The sequence below is a fragment of the Penicillium canescens genome (assembly GCF_028828765.1).
Source record: "Penicillium canescens strain IBT 15451 chromosome Unknown utg000003l_segment0_segment0, whole genome shotgun sequence".
NCBI lineage: Eukaryota > Fungi > Ascomycota > Eurotiomycetes > Eurotiales > Aspergillaceae > Penicillium > Penicillium canescens.
The window spans coordinates 1,354,750-1,364,173 of NW_026703965.1; the positions used below are offsets into that span (position 1 = coordinate 1,354,750).

At 46.7% G+C, this 9,424-nt stretch overlaps 5 protein-coding genes across 5 annotated transcripts; 3 read left to right on the plus strand and 2 right to left on the minus strand.

The window, feature by feature from the left end:
* Positions 1-1,182: 1,182 nt before the first annotated feature.
* Positions 1,183-1,665, plus strand: N7446_003979 (uncharacterized protein; the record flags this gene model as incomplete). Its single annotated transcript, XM_058512728.1, has 1 exon — positions 1,183-1,665. The coding sequence occupies one exon, from the start codon at positions 1,183-1,185 to the stop codon at positions 1,663-1,665; it is 483 nt and encodes a 160-aa protein (XP_058374057.1).
* Positions 1,666-2,875: 1,210 nt separating this feature from the next.
* N7446_003980 (uncharacterized protein) lies at positions 2,876-4,058 on the minus strand (the record flags this gene model as incomplete). Its single annotated transcript, XM_058512729.1, has 3 exons — positions 2,876-2,939; positions 3,285-3,622; positions 3,669-4,058. 3 exons carry the CDS (start codon positions 4,056-4,058, stop codon positions 2,876-2,878), a joined length of 792 nt encoding a protein of 263 aa, XP_058374058.1.
* A 1,372-nt stretch (positions 4,059-5,430) lies between these two features.
* Positions 5,431-5,943, plus strand: N7446_003981 (uncharacterized protein; the record flags this gene model as incomplete). Its single annotated transcript, XM_058512730.1, has 1 exon — positions 5,431-5,943. One exon carries the CDS (start codon positions 5,431-5,433, stop codon positions 5,941-5,943), a length of 513 nt encoding a protein of 170 aa, XP_058374059.1.
* A 364-nt stretch (positions 5,944-6,307) lies between these two features.
* On the plus strand, positions 6,308-7,000 carry N7446_003982 (Glucose-methanol-choline oxidoreductase N-terminal; the record flags this gene model as incomplete). Its single annotated transcript, XM_058512731.1, has 1 exon — positions 6,308-7,000. The coding sequence occupies one exon, from the start codon at positions 6,308-6,310 to the stop codon at positions 6,998-7,000; it is 693 nt and encodes a 230-aa protein (XP_058374060.1).
* Positions 7,001-8,648: 1,648 nt separating this feature from the next.
* N7446_003983 (uncharacterized protein) lies at positions 8,649-8,965 on the minus strand (the record flags this gene model as incomplete). Its single annotated transcript, XM_058512732.1, has 2 exons — positions 8,649-8,708; positions 8,759-8,965. 2 exons carry the CDS (start codon positions 8,963-8,965, stop codon positions 8,649-8,651), a joined length of 267 nt encoding a protein of 88 aa, XP_058374061.1.
* Between the last annotated feature and the right edge of the window lie 459 nt (positions 8,966-9,424).

Consider the following 9,424-nt stretch of genomic DNA (forward strand, 5'->3'; position numbering starts at 1 on the left):
TGCAAAAGTGGGCATTTTGGCGTGCGGTTATGTTTAGGAGGCTAACCGGTCAAAAGGTGATGTAAATTTGTTTAGTGTAGAGTTGACTGATTTTTCTTTTCAGACTCGTGAGTGTAAACGCCTGATTTGGGCGGTGAAACTGAGCTGGAACTCTTTTCCACACTTTTGCGGGCGTGTAAAATGAAGCTGGGCAGTTAGGTGAGTCCTGATGGTCCGTAGAAATTGGTTCACCCACGTTTATCATATCCTTATGTGCTCTTTTTTGATACCCTCACATAACGGTACGTGTTCTCACCTCCCGCCTTTTTTTTTTTCTTTTTTTTTGTTATGATCTCACATTGGGCAAACACAGGATGACACCCTGGCAAATTCTTCCCCCTCTTCTTTCTTTCGTCTGTATTTCGTCTGGTGCTTGAGAGAAGAGTCGCTTTGGCTTTGGCCGAAAATTTCCTGCTCATTGGTCTTACACAACCTGGAGAGCTCTCTTGGACGACAATTCTGGTGATTGTGACTGTCTTTGTCGCATCGGCTTTCTTCCAGACTCACTCAGAGTACGCTGTTTCAGTGCAGAGTACCTCTTCTGGTGCAGCCCCATCTGGCTGACCAGTCAAGAATTGGGATGGCAATTGCGGATGCCGTGCGGATACCCTCGTCAACAGAATCAAAGCTCGAACTACTGCCCTCTCCGAAAATCTCGGGTTCCAGAGGACAATGGCGATCTCCAAACCGGGAAGGCTTTTTACGGGCGGGTTACAATGTTCCCGTGCGACCTTCGACACCTGCGTCGGTCCGGCTTCAAAGACGACTATCACCATTCGTATCTCTACATGGGTTACCCAGTCGGCCTCCGAGCCTGCTATAGCCCTTTGATCAATGCTGAGCCACCATTCCGACCTCGGTCCTTGCTGCCTACCAAAAAAGCATAGTTCAGCATTAGACCCGAAAATCACGCCTTCAACGGCGGCGCAAACCTGTCGATGACTCAAAAGCTAGAGGAGTTTCTCTTGTCCGATGTGGGTGCTATTCGGGAATTGGTGGTGACTATGCACTAATGCTTTACAGGGAGAGGATCCTGCCGAATGGCCATATACGTAACTTTTAACGCCGCCAAGTGTCACTTGGCAGTTGAATAATCCACTTTCGTTCTGGTACCTGTACAACAGCAAAAGGGAGCTTACCGCAATGATTGTGCAACTGCAGACGTCATATGGTGAGCGCAGGCTGTGGCTCACACGAAACTGCCTGCCGACTACTGCCGGGAATGGCCCTTACACCTTTCAAGAGAAATTTAACAAGGATCTACAAGTCTCGCCATTCACACCCACCATGGCAAGCTATGTGATTAACTCGTCTGATCCATGTGCAGCCCCCTTAAACAAGCTGAAGATCATGGTCACACTGAAAGGAGAGAACGAAACAATCATGCACGGGGTGGTCAACTCTACCGGTTTGCCCCTTGACGCTGCCACTGCGAGCCTAGGTTCTTCTATGCATTTCCTCATGAGCTGGTGGTGGGTTCCAATGTGTAGCGTGGTGGTTTTCCGGCTTCTCTGCAAGGCGGCAAAGATATATTTGACGCACAATGACAAGGAGCTTAACATCCAGACAAGAGCAGAGCCTACCACAACTGCTATCTCCAAGTCTGCACAGCTTTCCGAAAGGTGAGTCTTGAGCCTTGTTTACCTTTTTTTAAAAGGAAGATCCATGATTGACTGCTTCAAAGGTCATTGGAAAAATACTTTTCCATGGTCTTATCCTCTGTCGTCCGCAGGCAGTCGCGCATAAAAAGTGTCAAATATATACCTCAGGCGAGCACTGCGCGAGGACTCGAATCATGTACTCATATCAGACATATTCTCGTGAGCGCGGTCCACGTGACCCCGATGAAGGGCCAATCCAGGAAGCCCTCGAATAGATTGTCTTTCGAGTCAACAGTCCGACCTTCTTTTCCAGATTCTTTCACTACAAGTCACCGTTTGCGGCCATTCAGAGCGAGCTCTTTGGTGATGAGCCAACCCGTACGGTGTGGTCATCCCACCCACAGGAGTTTGCCGCTTTGTTTCCGCACGACATATTGTGATATTTGCCACCTGCGTCCATTGAGCGTCCGAAGACGCGTAATCTTTTGCTAGTTCATTTCTAATGAATAAGCTACACTCTTTCTGGAGTGGTTAGGCAGCGCAAGCGTACAGTGGATGGATGGATTCTTTTACGCTGACCCCTCGTGAAACGATATGCAGCCTCGAGCGTACAGTGGTGTTCGAAATCAGTTTTACTTCCAATCTCTCTCTCTGTTTCCCAGAGCCCACCTCAAGCGCACTAGTCCGTATTAGGATATATTTCGAGCCGTCTTGCATTTGTCCATGTATCTTCGGTGAGTCAGCGTAATTACAGTGCTTGCATCCCTTGTGTCGGATTCGCCGAAGCTATGGAGAATGGCTGTAATCCCCGTGGCTTATAGCTATATACTAATTTTGTTAGACAGGGTTCACCGTGGCTAAAGAGACAGGATTTCCGCAGGCCTTACTCTACGCGATGCAACCTTACCCCTTCCCCTCCATCGTACTCGCCGATGGGCGCGACTAAATACTATGCCACTGCTTCGATGATCTTCATGGGAAGAGGACAAAGACTTGATAACGACAATCTTAGTCACGCCCAAATACACTGAAATTGCGATTGAAGTATCAACCACTAGACCACGTGTACAGGTAGCTGATAACTTCGGTTTCTACAAGATTTACACTCTTTCGCTCTTTCTCAGCGCCACTTTCAAGAACTAGTCCACTATTAGATTTGTTCATTATTTTAGTACTTGACCTGTCTTATGTGACGGAGTTGTATCGGAAGGGTTCACTGCAGACTACGCAAACTGTCACTTATCCACGGAGTGCCGCATGCCAGTATCGAAGATGGCTTGGATTTGAAGACAAATGTTCCTGGAACCTTGGTTACAGTACTTCTGGAAATCCGTGTCCACACTTTGATTGATTCTTGTCTTGGCTAGACGGCTGCTACATCGATACCCAGTCAATACACACTCCTTGTTCCGCCGCTCCTTCTGACCGTCCGTTACCGCCACCTTCACGTTTTTAGGAGCAATGTCCCTTAAAACCACAAGACCAAGCTTTCGCAGATATTTCCCGGGAATCAAGTTGTAAGAATGGGAAGGTGTATTGTATTGTAACTGATTTCGAATATCACTGTATCATACGAGTAATTATTCGGTGAACCTAAACCACATTGATCCTTTCACAGAAACACCCGGAGGCATTGCGCCATACAGCTGAACAGTCCAAGTGAGATCGTCCCCAATCATCCGTTTCGACGACAACTCCTCGTCCTGCTGCCGCTCTCCCCACGGGATGACTCGAAATCCAAATTCCGAAATCTTTCTAAGCCCCTCTTCTTCTTCGCGTTCTAACGCATTCGGCTTGCAAACCTGGGACTCCTTTCGGACTATCGTTCTCTTCGGGAAAAGGCAGTACCCGAAATCCGCAGAGAGAAAATTCAGCTCTGATGTCACACACGAATGTCGAAGAAATGTCTCATATGGATTCCTTGCCTCAGTCACTGAGATCACAACCACTTTCTCGTGCAATGTGTACCTCAGGTTCAGAACCTGCACCGTTAGTAAAAACCAACAACCTTCGGCTATCAGGACTAACCTGAGCCTGTGACAATGTTACCGTCTTGTCCAAGTAATATCCTTCCGATTTGGTCAAAAACCACTTCAAATGCTGCACTGTGGTTTCGCATACAATAACATGTAATTCGTCACAGCAGTTGACCTTTGTAAAAAATTCGAAAGCTGCCTTGCCGGTTACCACTGCTCCAGTCAAACGCAGCACATCAACAAAACTGCCAACTTGTCGAAAATAACGAGCGTAAATCCGATCAACTGCACCATCTGAGTATAAAGAGGGCTGGCATAGAGCACCACCATCAGCATCCACACTTCGTAACTCCGCCCGGTCATCTGCCGAAAATGTTGCCAGTAACCCTTCAACAGAAGGATATTCGCCGAAAAGTCTCTCCAGCGGTACCATTTCTTCCATTTTTGATTTAGATTGTCCACGTTCTCTGTGGAATGTTTCGCTTAGATTAAAATCGACTTCTTATTATGTGTATCGCTGATACTGGAGTGAAAGTGTTCATTGGAGATGCAGAAGAAATTGGGGGCTTCTCCCTCTCTTAAGAGCTCTAGAAATGTGTCGCGCTAAATTACTAACACGGAGGTCATGTGACACACCGTTTCGTACGATTTTAAAGTGCAGGAGAGCACGCTGCGGTTTGCATTGTTTGCACCGAACTCTCAGGGGTTTATAGAACAGCTTCTATACAGTGTTTATGGTAAAGTCCCGTCAGAGACGGCATTTAATATATTAAAATAACAGGCTAGACTAGTCCCCGAAAGCGACGCTGGGAAAGAGGGAAAGGGTGTAAATCTTGTACATAGACGCTGAACTTGTCAGCTACTGTAAGAAGAGACAGAAGAAAACAGAAGAATGAAGAGAGCACATGCACTCTTCTTTATCATGGATCTCCTAAATTAAGTTTGTCATACTGGTCCGCAAACTCATCGAACAGCTTATTTAGTCCAAGGAGGTACAAGGGATCCTTATCATCTTTGTTCACCCATGAAGCAAAGCATGTAATGGATGTCAAAAGTGATGGCCAACAAATATCCGTATTCGGATTCGAGGAACACTTGATCCCTGGAATATGAATCAACTGTCAGTTTATTCCACTATCTGGCATACTCGTCACAAAAGTGTCTCCTTTCCACCTGTGTATATTTCCTGGAACCTGTTATCCTGCTCTCCTCATCTAGCCACTTGAACTTCTTTTGCATGAAGTGCCCACCGATGTCAAAGGCTCGGTAGTTCTACATCACGAACTCAAAGTCAATCAGGGTGACTTTGCTCTCCCCTTCCTTCGGATCATCTTTAACCATCACGTTCATGAATTGGATGTCATGAATACAGTGGCGACCGCTACCGTCTTCCATGTCTGACAACACCGAGGCGCTTTTCAAACCCAAGCCACATGCAACGCTAATCCGGATATCGTTATTCCCGTATTTGAGGATGCGTTCCACGAGTGGAAGGTATAATACCAAACGAGTAAAAGACTTAGCAAGGTATCTTTCCATGCGTTGTTGCAGCTCTAAAACTACCACGTCCACCCTCACGTCGCGGCGGTTGCACCTCCACCTTGAGACAGAGCTACAACAGCTGCGAACCTGCCGCTGATTGTAGCCTGCTTTCTGCTATCATGATTTGCGTAAGCGCTCGACTGATGCCGCCTCAGCCACACTACCCCGCTTGAAACCAATTTCATCCGACCGCTGTGACCTTGCCTTTTCTTTGCTTTAGATTCTCTCACCTTGTGCGACAAACCTTAAGTTTTGCTTGACCCCATTCCGTCATGGATGTTGTTGGCTCAGTATCTGCAATTTTATCGATTGCAGCAGCGGGAGCCCAGTGCTCCTTCAAGCTTGTCTCATTCGTATCCCAGATCAAGGGGGCGTCTGAGAGCATCAGCAATGCCGCAGAAGATGTCTCGATCACCGCCAATATCTTACAGCAGCTTGGCGATCTGATTCAGGACACTATGGAAGAGCAAGCGCTTTCTGAGCGCCTTTTAGATAGAGAAGTCGCCGTGGAGTCAACCGCAACTTCCAGTGCCAACCCTTCAAGATCTCAGAAAAGCATACTTAATGAAACTGCTCTAGACATTGTCTTGAACTTGGGAAAGAAATGTTCAGATATTTTTGCTTCTCTGAATTTGGCTCTGCAGAATGCCAGCCAACAGCTGAGCGCAAGGCCGAGAACAAAACAGAGGGTTAAACTCACACACAAGGAGATGTTAAAATGGCCATTTCTCCAGCCTGATATCAAGAAGATGCGGGATGAACTTGCAAATATAAGACTACCTTGATGTTGATGTTGCAGATAGCAACATTAGCATATTCCAGAAAGGCACCAGTGAGGTAAGCCACATCCTCACTTCTTTTGAGTCAAATTGTCTAATTTAAAGTCAATACCATAGCGAGAGATTTACATACACTAAGGAAGACCAAGACTCTTTGGTCCGTGCAATTCTGGCCGCACAAAATAGCCAGAACGAGCACCCAGGAGATGATTCAAATTTTGCTGCAGCCCCAAATGCCAAATCTCAAACGTGCTCAACTCTTCCTTGTCAAGTAGACATGACTCAAGACATACTGAGCTCACGAGATCCATCGGTTTCGTCTCAGTAAGTTGACTATCATAAATCTTGACTGTTCCAACTAGCGACTAACATGTTTCTCCTAAGAGGTCCGCGCGCCGCCGAATCATCTGTCTTGATTGATCAAAGCATTCCATCGACCTCTGATAAGCCAGCAATGAAGGGAGCGATTTTGCTATTTCCGAAAGCTTGTCTTACGAAGTCTCAAATTCACATCGACTACGAGCTACGTCCCCTTAAGCTCCAACAATCCGAAATCGAAGCTCAAGTACGGACTTGGAAAGCCTCTTCTAATAGCACCCTTTTTGATCAGCTACACACTCTTTCGCCGGAAGAACAATCAGTCCTACATGATGCGACTAAAAGGGACGATTATCTAACATATGTTGAATGGGTTCATTTCAGTGACTTCAATCCACTTATCAGGGGTATGGAAAGCACTAGAGCGCGGACTATCACTCTGATCCTACATTTAGAACCATTACTTCTCCCACTATTGGATAGCGAGAGCATTGACCTTCCTTTAGGAAGAACACTGTATCGCCGAACTACTAAATTTCAGTTTGGGCCTGAGTCTGAGCCTGAGCCTGAGCCTGAACCCACACTTCCCTTTGGTGAAGAATTTGAAGAGAGCTCAAGACGAGTCGAATATTTGGCCGCAACCGATGAGAAATGGGGTGGAATGGCCAGTGATATGGGCGATGATGAAGTCGACCGTGTCATTGGTGATTTGTTGGCTAAGTATACTACCCTTAATGGGATGTGATATGTGCCCTAGGATTCACGAACATTGATGGTTCCAGAGAACTCCGTTAGAACAGGATCAAAAAGGGTATTGGATCCACCTCATTTGCTATTACGGGAGCTGTACTTGCAGGCCACCCCAGATGGCTGCGAGAGCAAGACAAAGCCTGGATGTACTTCGGGTGTTTTCAGTGCATCCTGAGCCTGGTCATTATATCCACCGGGGGTTATCTAGCCGACCACGTGCATGGCTTCCAAACCTCCTTTGAAAGGTTAAGCGGTAATGACAACTTTCAGTATTACAACATCATGTACTATGGAGGGGTTGGTCAGGCGGCTTATGGTTCTCTGGTGATATTCATGGCCATTGCATCCTTTGTCGCTTTTATGATCTCTGACCGTCACAAAAGGAGCATTCAGCCGATCGAAGCAGCACGGCAGCCAGAGCAGTATCAGTGAGGTGTGTCCCCTCAGGTTTGGTGTCTTCCCAAGGAAGGCAGCAGAGGCAAGAATGAGGTGGTTAGTGAGATACAGCCATCGGCTTTGATAGATAGAAGGCTTGAGTAGACAAGGATCATGCATGATTGAACTATTGAAGAACCATGGCAGGTAAAGGCCTGTAAAGGGAAAGGGCTCAATTGTTGTTGCACGGCGAGACGTTTCATTTGTCCCAACGTACTATGTCGTTTTTATGTAATATCGAATATCACAAGCAACGTTTGGTAGCGATTAGTTTTCTTAGTTGAGACTACGAGGGTAGACCCGAACTATCATGAATACTGTCGAAGGTGGCTTTGAACAGCCTTTACCCCTTATTAAACTCCAACCATATCCCCTATTCATAAAGAGAGTTTACTGCCACTTCACAATTGCATCTTTACTCTCTTACGCATGTGCCTCTTGGGAAGCTTTCTTTATTCACAATATGACATCGATACTTTCTGATCAAATCAAACTGTCTTTCATAAAAGCGATAGGCGATCCTCGGCTTCGTCCACAGTGCATCTGGGTTAGTGAAAATGGGCGGGTCTGCCCTAATGACGTTTCGATGGACAGTCGTAACCTCGCTAGCACTGAGCTATCTGCCTTGGAGGGTAATATCTCTATACCCACTCGGAAGAACATCTCAAGGATCGCTAGTTTTCTATTGTGTGAAAATTGCAAGGTTCATGAGATCCAATGTCCAGAAATCGTTCGACGGCTCGGTGAAAAGTATCAACAGCCACGCCGCTCATTGTTCCCTTGTGACGGTCTTCTATACTACTACAGTATCAGGGAAAACTGGGTTTCTCCAGCAAGGCATACAACGAGATCTTTTGAGCCCCGAACGAGCAGATGATGATAGCTAGGAAGGGTGGGATGACTTCGAATGAATTGCTGTACAATAGCTCAGGGAAATAAAATAAATTTCATGCCCAGAACAAAGGGATTTGACGTTGTGCTTCAAACAGTGAAAGCATGGACTTGGCTGACTAGACCTTCGATAGCTCCGAAGGCCTCTATAGATGTAAGGCCACGTAATGTACTGCTAAGTCTACTGCCTCAGTCTCATGTAGCTCCAAAGCTGCCCCTAGAAACAATGCATCTTTACTGTCCACATTCACCGAAAAGAGCACATCGCCATTCGTTCCAAGTCAAAGAGCCAGGCCCTTCGTAAACGCTACAGCAAGTCAGGTCTCCTCTTCGCAGTCGGATAGTGCATCAAGCGAGGACGGAGATTTGATTGGAAACTGTGATCTTTCAGTTCCAATTCCCAGAATGTGCATTATATGAGACTTACATCGGGCGATGACGCGCAAGAACCCCTCGTGCTTCCGTCTTCAGTAAATGGGCCGCCCTCCAAAGCGGATGCGAGCAACAACGTTCTCGGTGTACCGGCCCTGGGCTTGATTTCTTCTGTTGGTTGAAATAGGGGATGTCCTTCCAAAGCCATATGTAACCGGAAGGTGAGGATTTGCGTGCCAAGTATGAGTTTCTGGTCCACCATGATGAGGTTGAATAGGGGCGGTTCTTTGCGAAGGAGGAGATGCAGAATTAAGTTGAGGGCAAGGTGACTCTTATATTTTGCGGATACCACCGGCTGCGTCATGAAGATTGAAGCAGTACGGACATTCCCTACTTGCTGCGACTACTCTCATGTCATTTGTACTCAGAGTTGGTCGATGTTCCCAGGAACAAAGTTCGTGAAAAGCATACATCCATCGCTCTGTCTTTTTAAGCGAGGGCTTGCGGTGTTTGCATGCCAAAACCAGCTGGCCTAGAAGGTCACCAAACATGAGGTCTGCTGTACCTGGGAACAGCAGAGGAGATGCAATGACTACTCGTGTGTTGCAGAGTGCCAATGTGCGAATGTGGCTGTTGCCTGGGTTGAGCATACAACCAATGCATTCGAATTTTGCCTGGGTTAAAATCAAGACGGGAATCGCCTCCGTGCGCAACTTACATC